This window comes from Cygnus atratus, chromosome Z, assembly GCF_013377495.2.
Source record: "Cygnus atratus isolate AKBS03 ecotype Queensland, Australia chromosome Z, CAtr_DNAZoo_HiC_assembly, whole genome shotgun sequence".
NCBI classification, from domain to species: Eukaryota; Metazoa; Chordata; class Aves; order Anseriformes; family Anatidae; genus Cygnus; species Cygnus atratus.
Window position 1 is genome coordinate 53,797,641 of NC_066396.1, and position 24,798 is coordinate 53,822,438.

At 36.7% G+C, this 24,798-nt stretch overlaps 1 protein-coding gene across 3 annotated transcripts in view; it reads left to right on the forward strand.

Annotated features, from left to right (window-relative positions):
* Positions 1-24,798, forward strand: part of GAK (cyclin G associated kinase) — a 77,147-nt gene that overhangs the window by 19,086 nt on the left and 33,263 nt on the right. For 2 of the 3 annotated variants that reach the window (XM_035564196.2, XM_035564197.2), the window contains exons 6-14: positions 1,173-1,298; positions 2,011-2,100; positions 7,798-7,933; positions 8,570-8,682; positions 9,250-9,361; positions 11,430-11,553; positions 18,746-18,795; positions 18,882-19,030; positions 22,373-22,495. In XM_035564196.2, the coding sequence (XP_035420089.1) occupies positions 1,173-1,298; positions 2,011-2,100; positions 7,798-7,933; positions 8,570-8,682; positions 9,250-9,361; positions 11,430-11,553; positions 18,746-18,795; positions 18,882-19,030; positions 22,373-22,495 (1,023 nt within the window). The remainder of the gene's footprint in view (positions 1-1,172; positions 1,299-2,010; positions 2,101-7,797; positions 7,934-8,569; positions 8,683-9,249; positions 9,362-11,429; positions 11,554-18,745; positions 18,796-18,881; positions 19,031-22,372; positions 22,496-24,798) is intronic. The other variant, XM_035564198.2, reaches the window with a different exon arrangement.

Genomic DNA, 24,798 nt, shown 5'->3' on the forward strand with positions numbered 1-24,798 from the left:
GGGGCTACGGGGAAAGTATATGTAGTGGTGAAAAAGGGCAATAAAGGTCCTGCTGTTCAAGAGCCATCAGGAGTCCGTGTCGTGCGTGCCTTCACTTCACCACCCTCACAGTAAAGATTTCTTCTTAATATGTAGTCTAGATCTACCTTCTTTAAGTTTAAAGCGATTACTCCTTGTCCTTGCCTCCCATTTTCATTGTATATAGAGGTGAGCAAAGGTTATCCAACAAAGGAATTCAATTTGCTTATTGAGATTGATACTTAAACAGCTGTCTGTCTTCTTTACAGGGTAGTCAAAATTAATTTTATGGTGGAATAAGGACATGTCTAAGGGAGGTCAGTGGGATGTTCTGAAAACTGAAGTTTTGGAGAATGACATCCAGAGATACGGTAGTGTCAAAAGGAAAGGGAAGATAGATCTGTCTATCTGGAATGTGGTAGCATAATGTTGGAAAAGTTAAAAGGCACATTGGTCCCTTTTCATGACTTGTATCTCAGCCGTTTTCTGGACATGACCACGTGATACTTCTGCCCAGTATTTACTCTTCCCTTTAAGTTTCCTCCCAGTTTCACTTAGCAGTACAGGAAGGCTGGATTTTCAGGCACTAAGAAAGGGAAGGGATGAAGATGAACTGTTCAGGCAGCACATATTCCTCAAACAGTTGGCTTCTGTCTACTCGTGAGGTCATGGCTGCATCATTCTGGCTGTCCACCAGCAGCCTGCTTCTCTGCTGGTAACTTTTGTATTTTGTATCTACAGCAGTCCTAACCTCCACTCCACTGCAGTTGAGCTAACCATGTTCAATTCAATGAATGAAAGCATTTATATTTCAAGATACTGCTTATGCACTTGATGATATAAGAAACAAGCCTATCCTTGGGCACTAATAAAATGACTTTTTTTCCCCCAGGGTTTATTTCCTGTTCTCTTGGATGTTTACTGCTTATACCATTTTTGATGCTTCCTCTTAAAAATTGTCTGTTTCGCAGTGTGGTGCTGTTTGAAACCTTTGTTTTCCTATAAACAGGAACATTCTGGGCTAGAGTGAAGTATTATTTTCTATATATGTGTTTTTTATATTTGCTCTGTACAAATAAGTTGATATGTAAAGTATGTGTTTTGGTGTTCAGAAGTGGGATGTCTTCAATTTATTATTCTACCTCTTTTTGAAGGTGGAAAACTTGCTTATTAGTAACCAAGGGACGATTAAACTTTGTGACTTTGGTAGTGCTACAACTGTAGCTTACTATCCTGACTACAGCTGGTCTGCACAAAAGAGAGCACTGGTTGAAGAAGAGGTGAGACTATTTCAAAATAATTGATGTTGACAGTAGATTCCATTATCTGCTGTTAATCTGCTATTAATTCATGGAACTTCTAAGACAAATGAAGATTCTTACAGTTGTGTTCGTAAGTTCTGTTTTTATATTCACGTTGCTAGAGTTTAAAGACTGCCTGCAGTTAAAATCATAGCTTGTTTTCTGTAGCTGTGTCTGTAAGCACTGCTTCATTTTGAACAGTGTCCATTCTGCAGTCTGGTGTGGAAATAGAAATGATTGATTAATAGAGCCTCTTCTAATTGCACTATCAACAGGAAGTTGAAAATTGGTTATGCCAAAGAGATTCTCATCTTCTGAATTTTCTGTTAAGTGTTTTATGAAGAAATAGCAGGTCTTCTGAGCAGGACCTAAGCAGGCAGTATTGCTGTGCTCCTAGGACTACAGTGACAGCATTAAATGCTGTTGATTTTTCCAAAGTGCATTTGCTCTTTGTTTTGAGGTGAGAATAACGTTCCTAATGTGGAACAGTGATTTAGCTTCACATATTTGCATTTTGGAAACATTCTTGACTATTACATGATTCAGTTGATAGCTTCTGCATGGACAAGAGTTTCCGAAATTAGTTATCAAAGATAGCTGTCCATGCAGAATGGATAGCATTCTATTTCTGTGGTTGAATGTCATTAAAGCTTATTCTAGTTTCTGCTTCAAGAAATTCTATCTTCTGCAGATCACCAGGAATACAACACCAATGTACAGGGCACCAGAGATGATAGACTTGTATTCAAATTTTCCAATTAGTGAAAAGCAGGACATTTGGGTAAGAAATTTTCTTTTGCTTTATCATAGCTTCTTATGTCATCGTGAAACTGATTATGCAGTCTGCATATTAATTTTTTAACTAGAAATGAATGAAAATAAATGTGGATTAGACTGTTTATGTCAAAATCAACTTAAATAGTGTGAACTGTGTATCTAAATATTTAGGAAGTGAGATGTAGACTTAATGTTTTTTCCCCCCAGTTCTAGCTTGGCTTCCATTGTGAAAGGCAATGCTGAGCTTTCTTTGACAATCACTTGTTCTGTTGCTTAGGTGGAGCTTACCACAACACAGACATAATATTTATAGTCCTTAAATTCAAAATTCAAATTCTTTCCTTTCAAGCTCTGTCACGCATGTCATCCTGTGACAACTTACTGCTAAGTTGGATTAAAACTGTCATACCTACTGTATTAACAGTATTAACTGTTAATACCTACTACATCTAGGTATTACATTTAGATAGCAAAGATGAAAATAATGTAAGGATCATTCATGTTTTATATAGCAAAGTATATAAGCTGTTAATGTTCACTGAAAAAGCTGTTGTAAGTATTAAATCTTTAATTTTACCTTTTCCAGTTATCTAGTAACTGGTAATATTGCAGTAATACAGAGGTACTACCCAATTATTTTGTTTAGAGATGTTTTGGTTTATTGGATGTCTTTTATAGAGTCAGTGTCAAATTCTTCAACTGTCTGTATTGGCAAAAAGTCAAAAGACTAAGTGAGAAAATGTAATGTGGGTGCTTTGAGATTTCAGCTAGACTCTGAGAACTTCATTCCGTTTCTTAGTTACAATTGAGCAAACTTCTATTTAACGTCTATTTTAACATTATGTTTTCAGTGATTTTTTTTTTTCTGGCATGTGAAGAAATAACAAATGTTTTTTCTGACAACTTGGTCATTTCACACTCCTTCAATACTGACTGTCTGAACTAAGATTACATCTAGTAAGATGTAATCTTACACAGCAAGAATTTCATTTAACAAAAGCCTTTCTCAAAATGGCAGCTACAGTTATCCTAAACAAAAGAAACACATCTGTTGGCGTGCACCTGGTGCTTATCTCCTGCTGTGTTTTTGGAAGGTCTGTTCTGTTTACCGTGCTTTCTTTGGAACATGTTGTTCTGTGTTTTTCCTTTACACTCTGGTTTCAGCCAAAACATGCACAGTATCCAGCAGAAGAGTACGACAGTGTCTGAAAGTATAACTGACTTATAGTTTGTGGTTCACATAAACAAAACAGTTTTCCCAGGAAAGCGCATAGGGCGAGTAACACTCATGGTTACTTGTAGTGTGAGCTTAAAAGTATAAAGGAGATAGAAATGTCTTCTTTAAAACAGAAAGGAGGTAGAAATGTCTTCTTTAAAACAGAAGCATGGATGAAACAGTTATCAACTGCGTAGATTCCACAACAGGAATGTGATTAGGTACTGAATAGATTAGAAGTCCTCAGGCTCGGTCAGTTGTTTTCTGCACATTTCCTACCTATGTCTAGAGATATGCAGAAAACAAGCACATTAATTAGAAAGGAATTAAACTGAAGGTATTTGTTTTTAGTGTGCTTACTTAGTGTCATTTCCTGAACTGAAATGACAGTCTCTATCTTGTCGTAAAGATTTTTCTCAGAAATTACCCTTTTGGCTTGCAAGCTGCTTCATATATTCCCACTATCTAATACTTCTGGAAATGCAAATGAAGGGCTCCTTGCTAAGGAGTAAAATTTCAAATTTGGGTTCTCCTTAACCAATACCTGGTAAGAAATTCTTCTAGTTTATGTAAGGCATCTTCCAGATTTTACTTCTGCATGAGTTGAGTATCTGTAGATTTCATGTCCCTTATTTTTTTTTTCAGAAATTATTTTGAAGTACTGTCTGTGTATGCATGGAACTATACTATAAAACTTTTATTGTTTCTTATTGCCTGAAGCTTGAGCTGGGCATGGGAATAACAGTATCTTGATTTGTTTCAAAATCTTCTCCTCCTTTCCTCAAAAGACACTACCCCCCCAAAAAAAAAAAACCAAACAACAAAACAAAAAACAACCAACCAAAACACTTCCACTGTGCTAAGGGGTGAGATAAGGCAAAATGGTAAAGGAAAATTAGGACTTGTTTGTGGCAGTTCTATGTCATAAGATTCAAGACCTGTTGTGACAAAGTAAAGGCTTTTTTGTCACTTAGTTTTTTCACTTTCTTCTGTCCAGACTACTTAGAATTTCTTAGGAAAAATGAGGAAAGGTTAATAGCATAGTTGTTAAATTCAGGAACTTCCAATAAGCTGATCTTTGGTATTAATCCTGGTTTATTTCAGTGTACTCTGACATCTCAGAATGCATTTGCTATGCTGATTCCAAATATAGAATATGGACTGTAGTCAAAATTCAGAATGGATGGCTGGTTATAACCCTTCTCACTTGAGTTTTTTTAATTATGTGCCCAGTCTGTCAAACATTGACTCCTTTCTAGCATGACCATTGCAAGAAAAAGCCTGTCTTGAAAGATTTTTTTTGAAATTTAAACTATGGTAGACATTTTGTCTGGAATGGTGAGGGTGGGAAACTCAAACCAGAGTAAATTCCAAAGAAATATCTTTCCAGATTTCCAGGAATAATTTGGACTATAATAACTCCTGGTGGTTAAAACTAGATTTTGTACTTTCTCAGGGAGCTGAGGGATCATGTGAATTGTGCTGAATGCTTATTTTCAGTGCTAGGCAGAATAATTGAAAGATAAAAGGGAACAAACATTAATAACATTAATATTTTAGTGTTAAGTAATTGTGATTGGTTATTAGTTGTCTTTGACTTCTGAATATATTAGAAATGAATTTGTTCTGATAAACATGTTCTGTTTTTTGATATACTTCTGTTGTCAGTCTGGTTCCCTTTGGGAATCTAATTAAACATTAGACAACCTGCTCTATGATTACAATCTTACGTTTGGGGAAACTGGCTAAATACAAAAATTCCGAAGTTGTGTTATAATGGGAATAAAAGTGATTATACTGAGTGTTGTAGGGAAGGCTTGATGAAATGGGTCGGTATTAGCAAAATGATGTAAAAATAATGTACTGTGAATTTTAAATGCATCTGGAGCTTAATCTACTTCAGGTACCTGATTAAGAATGACAGACAGATCTTTTAACTGGAGCCCTTCAGAAAGACTATCTAATTATATATGCTGATGGTTTCTGAATTACTGACTTCTGAGGAGATTTTGTAGATAACACTGAAGGGTAGCTTATGAAGATTTAACACTCAGTGCATGAATTCAAGAAGATTGATAGGCTCACTTTCGGCATTGCATTCTGAAACACCACCAGTGTGTGCTGCAGTGGTTTTAACACATTTATGCTGGGGGCTAGCTGAAATGCTTCTTAAACTGGTAGCAAACTTTGTCTGGAGGAAGCACTGCTTTTCTAGAGGATGGAAATGTAATTGGAATGAGTAGACTAGATTCTGAGTAAGTTACCTGCATAACGAATAACTTTTTTTTCCCACTCTTTAATACTGTCTTGCTTTGTATGATAATGTTGTATGATCCTAACCACTGAGATTCAGGAGTGCTATGCCCAACCCTGGAACCTCAGTGAATTACTCAGTTACTTTTTAACTTTGACATGCTGCATTTTTTTCTATTGGTACATGAGTTCTCAAATCCACCCAGGCATGTTCTTTAATGGTTCTGTCTAAAGTTCTGGGGCAACATCTTGGGAAATGGGCTCTTCTGTTAAGTACATCTGCACAGCCTCAGCACTGATAATATTGGCTTTGGGGAATGCCTTGGTGCAACTGGAATTGCCTTTAGCCAGATTGAATCACAGTTGGTATTTAAAATGTTAAAAAATATTACTGTTACAATTCTAAGATACAGATGAAGGAGGAGGAATAAATAACACTCTGTATCCATTAAAGCAAAGATTAAATCTAAGTGGTCTCTTTACTTTGTGTGTTCACCCGATTGTCCCTGTGCTGTTCTCCCTTGTGACTGTGGATGCTGTCTCCTGATGTGCTTGATGTATTGAACTGCACAGGAAATAGTTTCATTCCTCCAACTAAATTATGATCTGTCTTCTTGCTAAGCAGATATTCCTGTGGCAGAGTAGTTACTGTTTCCTGTATTCCCCTGCTGGATTAATTAATGTAGACTACGTGGTGGTTCAGTGTATACATTATATAGAGTTCTTTATTTTATATCAACAGTCAGACACAAATGTACTTGCTATATGATAATGTACAGAATTAGTATATACAGCTTGCTTCTGGCCCAGGAATTAGTGAATTAACAAGTCATTTCGGAGTGACTATATGTCAAGCCTTAGATTTTTAATAACATTCAATTCTTTGAAATTGTTCTTGGGATAAACTGACAAGCAAAGACAGTTTGAGACAGTGCGCAAGGAGGACTGAAGGCCGTAAACAGATTTCTCAGCTAGCATATGCTTTAGTAAGTAAGCTGGGTACAGAAGAGAGTAAGGAAGAATTTACCAGTACGTTGTGCAAACATTTTCTCAGAGGTATTGGGTGCTTTACTATTAAGCTTTTATAGGCCAGAGGGAAGCATGGTTCTTCTACACCAGGATCACTCTGCAAATAGATTTCATATATTTTTATGAGTTGATATTTACGTACACACACACACACATATATATATATATATACACACACATATATACAAAACTTAAATTTACTTAACTAACACACAAAATTGTTCTAACTAATCCATAGCACCTAGACTATTCAGAAGTTAGAACTCATTATGTCCTGCTGGCTCTGATAGTTGTTCCCTTGTCAGGTTGGTTACACAGGTCAGTTAAGTTTGGACACTTCAAGGAACTTTGAAGTTCCCAGAGTGTGTTAGTCACAACTTTGTGATTTTTTTCTTTGAGGCTTGAACAATCCATCTGGAATTGATTTTTCAACTTTACTTGCTAGAAAGAATTGAGTAACCTTCTGATTAAAGTTGTTACGTGGTTATTAGGAAATAAAAGGACAATCATTTAAGGCTATTTTTCTTCAAATCTTTATCAAAACAGCTGTTTCAGAGACAACTTTGTGTTCCTGTAACATGGCATTTAAACAGACTGGTTTACGCTTAAATGCTTACCTTGGTGGTACATTGTATAGTAAAGTATTTGGGTTAGAAATAAGAAAGACCAAACTCTGACTCAAGAAACAGAATTAGTCTCCTTGAAGCCTAAGATGAAGTTTAGAAATAAAACGTCTAAAACTTATGGAAGAAGAATTCTGTTCCTGAACATGCTCAATGTTGCAAGTGTTCATTTTCTTGTATACTTGAAAAAAATCATAAAATAGTTATATTACTATGATTTTTATAAAGACATGAATAGGAGAATCACTGAAACTGAAAACTTCAGGGAGGGAAGGGGGGAACAAACCACATATCTATTTAAAAGCAGTTTCACTGCTAGGAGTGCTCTAACATGACAAGTGAATGTTTTACTAAGTGTTTCTGTCCTCAGAGAAACATCAAGGCTAATTATTTCAGGAGTGTGAAACTGATGCCTAAAGCATTGTAATAGATATATATATAGGGTTGCATGAGTCAGCAGTTGATGATTGAAACCTGTGATTTGCAAGCTCTATTAGGGAACTTAATCAATTGCATAGTCTAAAATTCCACTTCAATTATCAGTTCCTGAATTAAATATTTCTGCCTCATCTCTCTGTAGGCTCTGGGCTGTATCCTGTATTTACTCTGCTTTAGGCAACATCCTTTTGAAGATGGAGCTAAACTTCGCATAGTCAATGGAAAATACACTATTCCACAAAATGACACCCGCTATTCTGTGTTTCATGATCTCATCAGTAAGTTTATAATGTTATTAGCTTGGTGGTATCAATGGATGTATCTTAGTATTTGTATTATATTCCTGGAATTAAGTGTTGTCGATCTCTGCATAATCATGTGATGATGGAAAGGTTAACTGTAACAACTTTTCATTGTATTCAAAATTTTAATCCACATTCAGAAAACTTAAACTTTAAACGAAACTTATTTTTTAGCCATGTCACCTGTCTTGTTTAGTGTTTGAATCATTCCATAGCAGTGATTAGTGTTTTGATCAATTCTTTGAATTTGCTTTAGAAATACTTACTTTCAATTCATATAGGTTGCCAAAATCTTTGATTACAGTACCAGAAGTTTGGCTACAAATCCAACGTTATTAAATTGCTGTCAAAAATTAAATCCAACATTGCTTCTGAGGTTGTTCATTAATAGACTCCTCAAGTATATTCTATGAAATATTCTTAACCATAAATGGTGTTAGTTGTGGTTACTTACAACAGTGATACTTGAATATGGATTTAGCGGCTGCTCCAAACTGTTCCACATGTTTGAGTGCTCACATTGCTTTAGAGTGTACTGAAGAAATTACTGATCTTTGCTGGAAGAAGAGCTGTTAAGGGTATCTGTTTTATTGCCTGAATCATGTTTTTTAGGCTCTGCCTTGAAAGTGAACCCAGAGGAGAGATTGTCAATCACTGAACTGGTGAATCAACTGCAGGAGATTGCAGCAGCTAGGAATGTGAATCCTAAATCCCCCATCACAGAGGTAAAGGAATCTCATAAAGGAGTATTATTGATTAGATCTCCTTTCTTTCCTTTCTTATCCAATGTGAGTTTAGTAACAAATGTCAGAGCAGGTCCCATCTTCCTTAGTCTTTTGAAAACTTCACAATTTTGTAATTCAATTGAATTGATCTATATCACCTCTATGGTCTTTGAAAATGTGCTTTTATAATTCACAGTGCTTACATGACATTAGAGTAAACTAATTATAGTTCTTACTGCTTATTGAAAAATTGGCATGGTCTTGGGTCATTCCTTTGTATGTAAGTGCTCTGTTTTACATGCTGTGTTTAATCATCATTAACTTGCACAGGAAAATCTAATACACGAGGACTCTGCCTACGTTGACTTGAAACCCACTTATTTGTCTCCAGTTTGATTAATTTACACAATACGGAAACTGAATGAATTGCTGTACTTGAACTTCCTGGCTTTCTCTTGAGCCTCAGAAACAGATTGCATGCTTGTTCTCACCAAGTTATACTATGTAAGTTACTTTTACAAGTTGGCTAAAGAAGCAAGAAAATCATCACAGTATTAATCTCCACAGCTCCTGGAACAAAATGGAGGCTATGGGAACAATGCTCAGCCTCGGATGTCTGTAACATCGGTTTCACAGAGCTCCAAGCCTGCAGGACAGCTCAATAATATGTACAATGCAGGTATGTGCAGAAAGAAATATCTTCTAAGTGTAAGAGAATGGCATATCTTGTATTTTTGGAAAAAAGTCACTTTGGGGTTTTAGACATTTTTGTGGCTACTTTGAATTTATATTGCTGTTTCTAACCTTTTTGCTTTTTCTCAGGGTTTGGTTGGATGTTGATAACGCAAATGTGAATTTCTCAAATTTGTTGCTAAACAAGATAAAATTTAGTTTCTCGTGTAGAGCAATTGAAACTAAAATGTATTATTGACTTGTAGATGGGTGAGAAGTTCTGATAATGAATTAAAAATTGAGAGTAACTGACAGAATAAGAAATAGTATTTCTAAGAACAAGAGCTACAGTGAAAGTAAACAAAATATTTTACTTATTAAACCCCAAACTTTCCAATTCAGTGAGGCATATGATACTTTGTAATGTTCAGTGTAAAGCGAGAATTTGTGAAGTTAAATTTAACTGCTGAAAATCTTCTCAGAAGTGCTGGATTTTAAAGTGCTGGATTATAACAAAAACCTTGATATGTTGTGGCACAAGGTACCAAAATCGGTCCATATCTTGAGGTCTTGCACAAACAACATTGGATCTTGTATCTCTAATGTAGGAAGATGACACTTGTCTGTTTTCCAAGCAGAACTACTTAACATTATATATGGTATGACCAAAATCAGCCATTCTGTGTCTTTTTGCATAACTTTATGCTAAAACAGGCTTGTTGATATCTAAATGTTGAGGTAGTCCAACCAAGAAATGCAGAAGCAATTTCAAGGATTTTAACTGTTGGCAGCTATCTATGAACTACAGTAATACGTTGATATTAAGAAACCACTGATGTGACACTATTATTTTAGCCCAATAAAAGCCTATATGAAGAAGAAATAAGTCTGTAGGCATCTGAAATCCCCCTCTCCCTCCTACCCCTTATCCGCTAAAAAAGCGTTTGAACTGAACCCCATCAGGTAGTCAGAAGCCCATCTCGTAGCAATTGTAGTCTAAAGTCATTTTCACATTTAGCTTGTCAATCCCAAAGTAAAAATTTTTGACAACCTCAAGAAGGTAAAAAGCAGCAGCCTAAGATCACACTATGGGCAGTCTAGTCATTACGTTCAGAAGTAGCCATAGCTGATGCTGTCTTGAGTCCAGCTAATTAGGGGATGATTATGCAGAGTTGTGTCAGAGGAACTTCAGTGGTGAGGAGAAATTGTGGTATCATCTGAAGAAAAGCAGTAGTTAGACTAATCGCACTTAATAGAATCAACCAAAGCATGTCTTCAAAATGACACAATTAAAAGCTGATGTACCCATTCTATAAAAGTAGATATTCCAGGTTTGTACTTAATATAGTAAAGAAAATAAAAAGCTAATGGGCTTACTTGCATCTAATTTCTTAATGAAAGGCAGTTTCTGCAACCATCTTACATCAAGTGTGAATATGTTGCTTAACATTACAATTAACGTAGAAGAAATCAAGGGAATATTTCATACTGTATTCAGTTTTCCTTCCAGTTTGGTAGTACTTGCTCTATATTATGTATGCTGAATTGCCAGTAAGAGGGTATTAAAGCTCAAGAGGAAATTTTAAAAATTGGGTAATATTTATTTGCAGTAATTTTGACTGTATATGAATTGCTAAATAGGAATCTAGCTTCCAAATAGGAGTATAATCAAAAGGTTGTCTGGCCATCTGTTTTGTGCGGGAACGAGTACTCTTTGTATGCTATCATGCTAACAAATAGATGTTTCTAGCTGAGATTTTGGGCTTAAAATGTAACTTAATTATGCCTGCACAGGCAATATGAAATGCCTTGCTTTTATGAATGTTTTGCTGTTCTCTCTTAAATGTGAGTAGTCAGTTAAGCAATCTGTTAATTAGTTTACTAGTAGCTCTTGACCATGCAGAGGTCACTCTTTTCATAGGTCGTCATTAAGGAAAGCTTTCGAACTGTGAGCCTTACAACAAAGCTTAGTTTATATATACTTTCACTTCCATCTTTGTAGGCAACTTGCTTGAAAATGGAGCCTATTCCAGGATATGACTTAAAGTACAATTATTTCTGTTTGACTACTGTAGGCCTGACTGTTGCAGAATGTGACCAGACTTACGGAGGGTTCTTTGATATTCTGAGAGGAGGAACAGAACGGTTTTTCACAAATATTAAGGATACATCTTCTAAAGTTATCCAATCTGTGGCCAAGTAAGTAAAAATAAATTGCGCTGGTAAGAGTTCTAAATGAAGGCTCAGATACTTATTCTAGAAATGGTCAAATTCAGCATTCTTTTCTAAATATGAAATCTAATAGCTAATAGTTAGCACTGAGACTTTATGAATTATTATTTCTAATGTAGCTTTTTTATAAATATATTTTAGAAATATGCTGGGGGGAAAACCTCTCTACAAGTGCTGTATTCACTGGTGTTGTCTGCTCTGTTTTACACATGCTGAAAACCTGGGAGAGATGCGTGGAGGGGGGTGGGAGCAGGGACAAGTGGTATAGAAATAAGACTATCATGGATCAAAATAAAAAAAACAACTATAGAGGGTGTCAATGAATAAAGAAGGAATAAGGAAAGATAGAGTGATGATACTTAAATGGAATGGAGGGTAGAGAAACTGCAGGGAAATGGTGCATTGGCTCTTCTGTCCAGTTTCGTTTTCAGTTGTCATCCTGTGTCCTCTTTCATTCTGTCAAATGTAGGTGATTGAATGAAGGGATTTTACGCAAAATGAGTGGTTCCGCACTCTGTCTGCTTTGCCCTGAATTACATAGAAGAGTACTTTCCTCCTTGGATGTATATGTTCTCAGATTATTAGTGTATTGTTGTTTCTAATGATTCTTTTCACTCCCACTCCAAATGATTTTCACTACCTCTATATGATTGGTCATCACAGTATGGATTCATACATTTTTGAACTTATAATCAAGTTTTATGCAGTGTGAAGACTTTCTTAGTTCTAGGAAGAGAAGGTAAGTCAATATGATGATAGAACTACGAGAACTGTACTTTGTCGTTTACTGTAGGGTTCGTAGCACTTTAACTGGAAATACTGTACTTGAAGTCTTTTGCTTGTAACTGCTTTTCTGTCAAGTGTAGTCTGTTTATTGTACTGCTCTAAACTGTTTGTAATGATCAGAGAACTCAGATCTGTAGAACTTGCACCTCTGTAGCCACTTTGAGTGCATTTTTCTTTGTTTGTTCTTATGTTTAGTCTGTTTAAACTTCTCATGTATGGCTTTAAAAGGCCAGGTCCTCCATTTTTTAAAGGTCAGAAAAGCTATACAGCTTTGATCTGTCCTTACAAGCCTTCCACAGATAAAAGCAATTGGCACAACATCAAATTTTTTGTCCTGGGAGAACTGCACTGACTTGAGAGAAGAGTGGGAGGCGTACAAGGGGAGTGAACTGTTGCATGATGAAAAACAGTGACTTCTCAGCAGCATAGCAGAACTGTAGGAATTCTGTGTATGAAGTATTATGATGAGCTGCTTTTAGCTTTTCAGCAACTGTTCTCCATTTTAGTTCTTTGGCACATGCTGTCTTACAGACCTCTGTTCTTTATCCCCTTGTACCTGCTACCTTTTGTGGAACTGATCTTCCTGTGCCTGTCTGTTCAGTCTTGCTTTTGTTGCTTTCATGGTGTCTTTTTAAAGAAAATTTACTGTGTGATAATGGATATATTCTGCCAATTCCTTGCCTTTGGCAGCTCTACTACTTAAAAACTTGAAGGTACTGAATTCCTTGTCTTAAATTCTGCCGATTTTGCTTAGATTTTGAAGTTTAACAGCAGAAAAATGACTTTTCCTTAGTGATAGATAGTCCTTATTCTTCTCTTCCATTGACAGAGTTATAAAATTATAAAGTTTTAAGCTGTCATTCTCATGCCTTTGTTTTTACTCTTTCACTCTAGTATTTTGATTGTACACTGCATGCTTCTGCAGTATTCTTGCACTCCACTTCTTGTGCTCATCTCCACAAGACTTTCTGTATTGTGCCTTTTCCCAGGGGTGAGGGATAAGAACTCTCTGTAGGTTACCTTTCAGTATGGAATGCCTCATGCTGCCTTCTCACCTTATTTTTATTTCTTACCTGACAGGTTTGTGGGGCTTTTTGCTTTGTGTGTTTTCATTTGGTTCCATAATAAAAGTAGCATGCAAGGAGTAAAATAGTAACCATATATTCAAGCTCATCTGGCAGCTTCTGATGTATAGAACAGTGAGTACTTGATGGTCAAAGATGCTGGTCAGTTCACACGCTCTTCTCTCTCTAAAATTATTTGTTAGAGAATAGTGATTGCCCAAAATAAGTCTTGCATCTTGATTACAGTGTTCATTGTGAATTGTTAGTTACTGTACTGTTGGTGAACTATACCCTTGGCACTTTAGTTAGAATCAAGTTTTAATTTTTTTTACAATAATGGAAGAGTATGATTGAGATGGAAGCTCTTGTGCCCTGCCCAGAACCAGGGTCACTTAGGCCTTAAATCACAGTGAGACACAAACTGCTGAAGTTCTCTAAACTGCTTCAAACTTAATCCATGATTTACTTTGACAGAAGCTTAGACACTATCACAGGGATCTGAGTGCTGTTGGAGATATTTTTGTGCATGTCTTGTGGAACTCAATAAATATTCTTAGTCAGGAAAAAGCTCTTCACTTTTCCATCTCATTTGCATTAATCACAGAAGGTCATATGTGGTTATTCACTAGAATTGAGTATCTCGAGAGTATAGTTTGACATGGTTTGCGTTTTTACACTTACCAGTTGTAAGTGCTAAGATATTCAAATTAGATCATAGAATCGTAGAATGGTTTGAGTTCGAAGGGACCTCATGGATCATCCAGTTCCAACCCCCCTGCCATAGACAGGGATGCCACCCACTAGATCAGCGTGCTCAGTGCCTCATCTAACCTGGTAGATAACCAACCATTGGTCTCTTCTAGCTAAAGGGGGATAAAACGCTTCCATGTCCTGTGAGGAATTGATAGAGGATCATCAGACAGTGTCTGTAAATGTGCCATGACTTAGTGGCAAGCTGTCACTTTTGCTTTACATTGTCTAAACATTACATACCAAGCGTAATCATGAAGAGATAAGTTCCCCTCTGATGTTTTGGACTAGGCTGATTAAATACAGATTGATGTCTAAGGTGACTCATGCACCTTAAAGGGAATGTGAGGTTGTCAAATTTATTAAAGCTCTGCACTAGCAAAATCAAATACTGGTCTTGAGGCAGACTGTCTTGATAAAACTGCATTCTTTTCCTGTTTTCCCTGTGAATTTGTTGATTGGTTTCGGGAATGAAAGAAAAGGATGGAATGCACCAAGTACAGGAATGTGCTAGTGAGAACCAGTTACTTCAATACTTGTTTTCCATATGATGTTTAATCAATACTCAAAGAGAACCTTTTCCACTTGTAATTCGTCAGTGCTCTTTAGTGGCCCTTAATGCTGCAAGTTTCATTCTCTGAGTCTGTATTCCATTTCACTGGAATGGCAGCACATGAATTAATGTGAGCAATATTTAATATTTTACAGGGCCTATGTAGTCTGAAGTTCTTTAGCATTTACGCACTCACTGTACTTCTGAGAGTCCTACCACTAGGCTTGTGCATTCTTAAACTTCTTGTACATTAACTGTGCTGAAATGCTAATCCATTCTTTGTGTCTGCTGTAGGACATACCTATTTTCTGTCAGGATCATTCTCTGCCCTCAGAAACTTGTGTTGTGGCTACAGCTGACAGAATAAAGGACTTAATAATGCCTTTTCTACTACCGATTGCATCCTTGACTACCTTTCTAAAACTCTTCAACAAATACGAGAAGCAGATATTCTGGATAAACTAAAATGTCTCTTCCTTGAAATGCATTTTCACTTCTACACTTAACTCCTTGTGTTGGAGTCTGTCATCTCATTAGAATCAGAGAGAGGCTTGGGATGGAAGGGACCTGGTATTGAAACCTGGTATGGAATTCCTGGTATGGAATTTGCATTCTGCAAAACTTTTGATTGCTCTTTTTTTTATTACTTTGTCAGACTAGTCTCTTCTGCTGAAGAAATTATGATCTAAAAATGCAAGAACAATTAGCTGCCTTTTATTGCTAGCTTCCTTTGCTTCTGAAGTAATTTTGTTTCTTGATGCTGCATTAATGTTTTATTTGGTAGATCTTAATGTTTCATTAGGTAGTTGAATGATTAATTCAGTTTTACAAAGCAAAACCAAGTGGAAGCAGATTGTGAATTTCAATGCTGCATTTCTTCTTGGCCAGTAAGAAAATAAGCATCAGCAGTGGTGGTACTTAGGTAATGAATAGGTGTTTCATTGTGAGTGTAGAAATGTATGGAGGAAGATTGTTTAGTGTTAGAGCATTCTTTGACTAAAGATTGTGCTTTGCGTGCTCATGTTTTAGCTATACCAATTCATCTGTTTTTTATTCTTTCTTTCCCATCTTCAGGTGATAGCAACACACGGTAACTGTGTGCTCATCCAAAATTTTGTGCTGTATGCTAACTAGCTTTATTTTAAAATTGCTTATTTTTTAACTTAATTTGCTGGAGTGATGTTTTGTTTAATATTAAGTATCACTTTTAAATGCAACTGTTCTGACAAAACTAGTATTGCCAACCCTTTCCACAATGAAAAGTCTCTAACATTTAATTACAACTTCTGATTTTTTGCAGATACTTGTACTGCAAAATTAAAATTTATATTTTATTTGCTACATTTTGCTTTAGGTATCTCACTATAAAAGCTTTGCCTGCTGTTATCAGAAAAGGAATTAAGTGTTATGATAACATACTTTTCCCATTTACTTTAATTGGAGCCTTAAAAAGCCTAAAATATATGGATTTTTTTCAAACCAGAAACCCTACATGTAATGTCTTGACTTCTTTGGGTGTTGTTGCACTCATCACCTGCTGGCAATATTGCTATGTAAATGAAACGTCCTGCTATTAGTAGCATGAAGGGAAAAACCTCAGTCCTGATACTTTGTTACAGGGTTATGTCTTGAAATGTATAGGAATGCATATCAGTGTGTGTGTGTGTGTGTGAAAAGTGGACTGAACAATTGTGTGTCTATTTTGTCTTCCTGAAAATTAAAGAAATCTTATTTGCCAGTCTGAAGTGAAACACTCCAGTAGGAAGAATATCTTGTGTTCCATTGTTAATACTGAAATAGTATAATCTCAATAATCTGAATAATCTCAAGTCCTCAGAATAAAGCTTAAGGAAAACATGGAATAGGAATTTGAGGAAAGTCACACATTTTAAGAGACTTTTGATTCTGCAGTTTGCGTAGCAGCTACATTTTAATTAAGACAGCAGAACTATTCTGAAGTTTTTTTCAGTTGCAACAGGCATACGGATTTTTTTCCTGCAAAATAGCAAGCTTGTCTTGGCTGTGATGTTATTGTCATACCAAATAGCACTTTTTCAGTAAGTACTTTAGCTTTAATGTGCATGGAGCTTTTCTGCAAGTGTGTGTAGTGAGATCCATGTTCCTAGTAATGTTGCATTTTAATTTAGACAAGTGTAAAAATCGAAGATGTATAGAATGGTGTTGTTAGTAAACAGGTCAGTATCTGAAAAAATTCCTGAATGGATGTAAAGACTTTTTCTTTTTATAGCTCTGTGCATTCATTTCACACTGTTTAACCTGTGGTAATGTTGAAGACATAATAGATCTTTGTTCTCAGGGTATCATATTAGGTGGTTCTTTGTCTTGATACTAAAAAAAGTTCAAGTTGTTAGAATGATCTGCATGTTTTCATGCTTGAAGCTGATGGGTGTAAGTGACAGAGTTTGACACTTCTCAATCATAAATGACTGTGTTCATCACTAGTAAGAATTCATAATTAGCTCTGAATGTAATTTTCTCCCTTAATCAGTTTGGCTGAGGAAGTTTAAATATTTCCAAAGTTGCAAAGAAATCTGAAATAGACTAAATGGCCAAACACTATCTAGACTGAGTTTTTAGTGCTTTGTCTAGTAAGGCTCTCAAAATTCCTTGTAGTGACTTCAGTGTATCTTGAGACCTTGGATCATTTATCATTGCTAGGACAATGACTATGCCAGTCCACATAAACATTCTTTCATGTCATTGCATTCAAAGGAATTGTTCTTACCTCACCTAAAATCGTCCTCCCAGTCCTTGTAAATTCAATCCTTTAAACAATCCCTCCAGCCTCTTTTGTATTTAATAGCAAGCCATAGGAATCAAAGATAAAATGTTTTCTCTTAATGTTTTGAAAATGAGTGTAGTATTCTAGGTCTTTTAAGTGTCTTGAAATTTTGTAGTAATTCTAAAACACCTGGTTTTGATAATGCGTTTGCATTCTTTAAATATGCGTCATACTGTGGTGAACTTTTGATATTCTGCAGTTATGCTACTAATTTAAGTTAGGTATCTAACCCAAATTCTGTAGGTGATACCTGTCAATCCTGCTTTGCCAATCAGGAGTGCAGATCCTGAGCAATCAGGAGGCCTGTTGGATCTAACTCAAGGGTGTTGGGTTTATGCTGGAGTCTTTCAGTCTTTCTCAGGCTTTTTCATCCTGCTACATAGCAGCTACCCTGGAAAGAAAAAAAATATTAGTCATTTTGAAATACTAAGCTATTGGCATAATGTAGGTGATTAAGCAGAGATGGAAGGAATTGAACTAAAACACACACACAAAAAAAAACCTTCACAATTATATAGAAGAGAAATGAGTAGTAATTGCTCACTTTGGGCATTTTGGAAGTGAATTTTCAGAGAAATGATTTAAATTTATAAATTCAATGAATATGCAGTAAATTTGAGCTATCTGTGAAAAATGTGAATGAATATACAGTAAAGTTGAGCTAAAATCTATGAAGACAGGCAGAGGGAGTTGGGGCTGTTCAGCCTGCAGAAGAGGAGGCTCCAGGCAGACCTTACAGCGGCCTTCCAGTGCCTAAAGGGGGCCTACAGGAAAGTTGGGGAGGGACTCTTTGTCAGGGGTTGTAGTGATAGGACAAGGGGTAATGGCTTTAACCTAAAAGAGGGAAAGTTTAGCTACTGGGGAGAAATTCTTCTTATAAAAAAGATGGAGAGTGACTTCTGACATGGACAGATAGTTCTAGGATCTGGGCAAACAGTTTTAAACTAAAAGAGGGTGGATTTAAATTAGATAAAAGGAAGAAATTCTTTGTTCAGAGGGTGGTGAGGCACTGGAACAGGTTGCCCAGAGAAGCTGTGGATGCCTCATCCCTGGAAGTGTTCAAGGCCAGGCTGGATGGGTCCTTCAGATGGAAGAAATGAAAAGTTATTCATTGTAGTGAGTGGAGGCTAAGACCTGAATTTTTGAATTTATGGCTCAAATGCTTCTATTTCCCAGTATTAACTCCAATGTGTTCTGTTTCAGTTATGCAAAAGGAGACTTGGATATATCATACATCACTTCCAGAATTGCAGGTATGATTGCTACCTCTCTCAATCATTTGGTAGTTCTTAGTATACGAAGATCTCAAGGTGAAGTATTCACTTCCTTCTGTTTTCAGTGATGTCCTTTCCAGCTGAAGGTGTAGAGTCTGCCATCAAAAATAACATAGAAGATGTGCGGTTATGTCTGGACTCTAAACATCCTGGGCACTATGCTGTGTATAACCTTTCTCCAAGAACATACAGGCCTTCAAGATTCCATAATAGGGTGTGTATAATTTTTGTGTATTTTTATAACAGGTCTTTCAACACAGTATCTTGATTTATATCTTCAGCTTCCTGCTGTGAGATACGTTAAAGTAGGCTGCTTAATCAAAAATATGACAAAAGAAGAGTATAAACATAAGGTTAGAGTAGCCTGTGTTCTGCTTGTCTTTGGTTCCTGTTCAAAGTTATAAATTAAGGCTAATCTTTAATCTTACTGACTCAAGTCCATTTCTTAGGCTAGTGATATCTTTGAAGAAATGTAATGGTACCCTTATATATTTCAGATTTAAATGAAGAATAACAGTCTTACTAAAACTTCAATCTCTTCTCATTCAGAGTTTTTTTTTTCTTTCAAAAGTAGTACTGCTTTGGAGACTGATTTTAAATAATGCTGATGGGACTTTCTCCTTGTCCCACTGCATACTGTTTGACTGCAGTGTGTCCCAGCCCTGGAGTGTTGCTTTTTCCTGAGATCACCAGCTGACTGCTTGTTGCTACTGCCTGAAATACTGGTAAAATTTAGCTGAGCCTTCAGTAGCCTTCCTGGCTATTTCTCTGATGCTAAAATGAAGACACATCCCCAATTCAGTAACATGGTAGTGAGGACAACTTGCTAGGTGTTGAATGAAACTCTTGACTTCTGTCAGTGCTCCTAAATATGCTTCAACTGTCCTGTAACTAGTTCATCAGTGTAAGTTATTGCTGTGTTTTGAGTTGTCTAGTGTAGCCAGTGCTAGACCTTATCTACACTGCGTGTAGAGATCACGCCCCTTCCCCACAATACTGACTGCCCAGTGGGGGATCTAAAAGCATTATTTGCTACGTGAAACCCCTTTTGGCCCTTATTCTGCAGAGCCATCCTTTAGCATTGCTTCAGTTATCTGAGCTTGCTTCAAACTTCATCAGGCTGGGAAACATTTAATGTATGTTATCCAGCGCTTGTCACTTCCCTATTTGTATCCTTACTTTGTACTGTCTACAAGTTTAAATGTCACACCTGAAAAGCAGTTATTACCTCTTTGGGTGGAGGATTCTATTCAGGATCAACGTTCTCTGAATTTGGTTCAGTATGAGGTTTAGTAAAAAGACTGTTAAACATGGAGGATAATAAAAGTTCAGGGAACTTACTGCTTGGAGCAGGTACTTCAAAGCAAAAACTTCAGGAATGCATTTTAGCACAAAGGTCCTGGAGAAGTCCACTGAGGCTCATGTATTTAAGTGAACTCATTTATTCCTTGTTCTGATAAAGCTATCAGTCTCTTTTTACGGAATGATAAATTCTGTGACTGGGAAATTGTCTACCCAGGAGGTGTTCTTTGGTTATGCAGGTCTGAGGTACCTAGACACTGATATTCCTGATGTCTTGATGCTGTGAGTGGCAATATGAATGCAGTTAAATCTTCTGATGGCCTGAAGATTTTCTGGTATACATTTATCTTAGTGACATTGATTTTGTTGTATGATTTTTGTTTTGCTTTACTGTATCTGGAAAGAAATAATATGTTGTATCTTGTCATAACACTATGTGTTTCTGCCCACTTTGTTGGCTAGGAGTGTTTAAGTTCTATAAAAAGAAGCAAACAAAAAAGCAAAAAATTGTCTTCTGTAAAAACAGATGTTTTACTTGAAAAAAATCTTGTATGAATTAAAACTCATGATGGGAAAATTTTCCCTGTCCATCTTTGAAATCCAGATACATGATGAATAATGCTTCCTGACTTTTTTAACTTCATTATTCAGTGCTGGGCTAGAGCAGTCAAGTAAGAAGCTAAAGAATCTTAAGCTTCTCCAGTGTCACAAAAGATGATTCTGGCAAGCCTTAAACTCAATCAAAATAGAACAGCATCTAAAACATTTATGAAATGACACTTACATGGTTTCCTGTGTACTATGTCTAACTTTTTTTTTAAAAAAGCCTTGATTAAAGTTAGTGGTAGCTTTGAAATCCTCTCTGCTAACTTTGAGTCATGTTTGGAACAGGTTGCTTTGAGAGGTTGTGCACTTAGTCTCTGGAGATTTTTAAGACCTGCCTGTATAAAGCTCTCAGCAAGTCAGTCTGACCTCACCACTGACTCTGCTTTGAGCTGTTGGAGCCTCAGGAGATCCCTAGTTCACTGCAATCTGAATTTTAATTTGATTCCATCTTATAAAAGGAGGTCGTGGGTCTTTAAAGGTGTCAGCAAAACAACATTTTGGCAATTTCAATTTTGATAATGACCAGAACGTTTTGAGCTTCAAACACAGCCAAATGGAAAGTGGACAATGTTGTGTGGTTTTCATTTCATGGCAAAACTAGTGTCTGAGCAGAAAGTAAACTGTAAGTAAAAAAAGTCATTTCTTCAACTTTTAGAATGTCTTTTCCAGTTTGTTTTCTGGTTTATAGCTGTAATGCTGCAATATGATTCTTTCAGTGATAGTGTAATATTTGAGATGTACTGAAGTCCATGTTGAAACCTGTGGTGAGCAAGAATATAAAGGGCTACTTGCTTTAGTTTTATTTGGTCTGTGGTGACTTTGCAAAACTTTTCACTAACAAAAGAATGTTAAATCTCTAGCAAAGTGAGGCTTTCTGAAACAGCCAACTTTTTAGCTTTTCACTGTACTCTAGTATTTTAATTTATAGAAGGCTTCCTATGTCAGATTATCTCTTGCAGCCTTTTTTCCTGAGCTTGGCATCTCATTGAGAACTTCTTATGATAGTTCTGGTAATTAATCTGAGTAACCCTTGAACTCTATTTGAGAACACATGTGGCTGATAGTGAACTTGGTCTTTCACCTTCATTTTCAGCCCTGTCTAAAAAGAAAAAGGTTGCTTTGTAAGTTGTTCACCTGGTCCTGATAGAACATTTGCTCTTTGAGTTGCAAGTTCTCACGGATCAGGCTTCTCATGTACTGTGTTCTTACCAGACAGATGGCTTTAAGAATACAGAGGCTCAGCAGTGAAGCGATTATTTGGCATTCTTTTGTAAAACTAATTGCAGAAGGAGTATTACTGAACTGTTGAGGCTCTTTGAGTAAAGGACACAAGTAAAAACATACTGAATTTAATCTTTTACTTAAAAATGTGCACTACTCAGGTTGGAAGCTTTTACTATCTGAAGTTTTCTCAGAGAAAAAAAACCTGTTGTTGATACTTCTAGTGCAGCAGAACGTAGAACAGACCACAGGTCTGCTGTGTTTGATCCTATAATGTGATGCTTGTAGTGTGCAACAGTATTTTTGGGAGGGGCATGTTGCTTAATTTCTGCACAGAGGTGGCATTGAAGTGCAAAATTTCCTTTTATACATATGTCATATGACATATATGTCATGTTTCTCATTTTGGCTGTATCTCTCATTGCAGGTTTCTGAATGTGGCTGGCCAGCAAGGCGAGCACCAAATCTTCAGAATCTCTACAGTATATGCAAGAACATGCATTTATGGCTGAAACAAGATCAGAAAAATGTTTGCATTGTGCACTGCCTTGTAAGTAATTGGTTTCTCCCAAGTGTTAGATGTTGAACTTAGTGATATGGTTTAGTGGAGGACTTGTTAGTGTTAGGTCAGAGGTTGGACTAGGTGATCTTGGAGGTCTCTTCCAACCCAGACAATTCTGTGATTCTGTGATTCTGTTTTGCTCAATCCAACTTTAGGTTGTGATTAAGGATACTGGGGTCACACAGTTCATGAATATCACTGGTTTTCCTCACTGTAGGGCCTGGAGGGAATTCCATCTTGCTATGTATTAAGAAAAATTCTTTCCATAAATTTTCTCTTTAGGCACTTAGAAGGATGATGTAGCTCTTCCTTGCTGTCCTGGCTTCAGCTAGGATAAAGTTATTTCCTTCCTAGTAGCTGGTATGGTGCTGTGTTTTGGATTTAGGATGAGAATAAGGTTGATAACATGCTGATGTTTTAATTGTTGCAGAGCAGTGCTTACACTAAGCCAAGGACTTTTCAGCTTCTTGCTCTGTCCTGACAGCGGGCAGGCTAGGGGTGCAGCGGGAGCTGGGAGGGGACAGACCCAGGACAGCTGACCCGGACTGGCCAAAGAGGTGTCCCATACCATATGATGTCATGCTGAAAAATATATAGGGGTGGCTGGCTAGGGCTGGGGGGTACTGGCTGCTTGAGGATCAACTGGACCTTGACCAGCAGGTGGTGAGCAATTGCAATGTGCATCACTTTTGTACACAGTAGTAGTAGTAGTGCTATTATTATTTTCCTTTCTTTTCTGTCTTAAGAAACTGTCTTTATCTCAACCCGCAGGCTCCATTTTCTTCTGATTCTCTCCCCTATCCCAGACAGGGAGGGGGGAGGGTGAGTGAACAGCTACATGGTGCTTAGCTGCCGGTCGGGTTAAATCTCAACATTGCATGTAATATAGAAGGCATTATATAGGAGGGATTAAGGCAAAATAGCCTTCGGGAGAAAACATGTTTTCTGCCATCTTAGTGTTTGCTCTATATTTCACTCTACTATTTTGATGGAGCACTCTTATGTTGTAAGTAGCGGCTGGGTGTAAACTGCTTTTCCCGCTACTGTGCACTTGGAATGTAATTATCTGCAGAATTGCAGAAACCTACTGTGGGACTTTGGTGGATCCTGCTTTTGCTGGCAGCCTATTGCCTTGTAAATTCCAGTGTTATTTAATGTATCGCTAACTTTGATATAGCCCTCAAAAAAGCAAGTGAACTGATAAAAAGCAACCTCTCATGTCAAACGTGGGAGAGAAATAATTTTAAAGAATAGTTCATATGCTCAAGATTTGAAAACATGAGGTTACTGTCATGTTTGCATATGAAAATTACGTCAGTATTTCATATGCTTTTCCTGTGCAATAAAAACACGACAGTTGTTGCAGGAAAGTACTCAAAACCAGTCCTTAAAATGGTACAGTGTATGGTATTTTGCTATCAGAGTCTAAAACAGGGTTTGTTAGGTATACTGCCTTAAACAGAACTTTGCAAGTAAGAATTCAATTAATGCATGACCCCGGAAAAGTGATGGGATTTTCAGTGCTACTGTGAGTTTAGAAATCTGGTTCTGTATTAAAGTGATACTTTCGTATCTCAGTCACAATGTAATTGCTAGTCAAGAAGGTAAGCAGCAGATGTGGTAAGTTGGCATCAATTTTTGTAATACCTTTCTCTTGAAGCATTTCCTTTAAGGTGTCTTAAGTCACTTCCATTCTTCAGGTGTGAGGGAGGCTTGTAGCAATATGCCTGCATGCCAGGTGTGATGAGGAGCATACACTGGACCCAGTAGAAGTGGATGATAACTGCAATGTGTCTTGTGTTCATCTACCTGGAAATTGCCTCAACATGCTGCAGCTCCTCAAGCATTCTTAAGTGTTCCTTTAAATAACTGTGTTTCACCTGTGTTTAAATAAAACCAGTTAAAATACTTACACGTACTATGTTTATAAGCTATGTTTATTTTACTTTATTAAGGTTATATTTCTAATCAGAATAATTCAGTAACAAGTCTCATCGGTCTTTTTAAGGCTTTGAGAAAAATTTTACCTTTAAAATCTAGTCTTTTCTGGTTGTTTTTTATTGCTGCCTTAATGATTGCTTAGGCTGAAGAATTGTTTTTCTCCATATCCAAGGCATATCATCCCGTAAAAACAGACAAGGAAAAACTGAAGTTCTTAGTGTCTTATCTCTGTATGAGAAGTTTCTTTTGCTTCCTTTCTGCAAGTTATCAAGCTTGCAAGTTATCAAGCTTCTTTCTGAAGTGGAAGGATCTGTCACCAGATTTGGTTATTAATGAGCAAGACTTTTTTA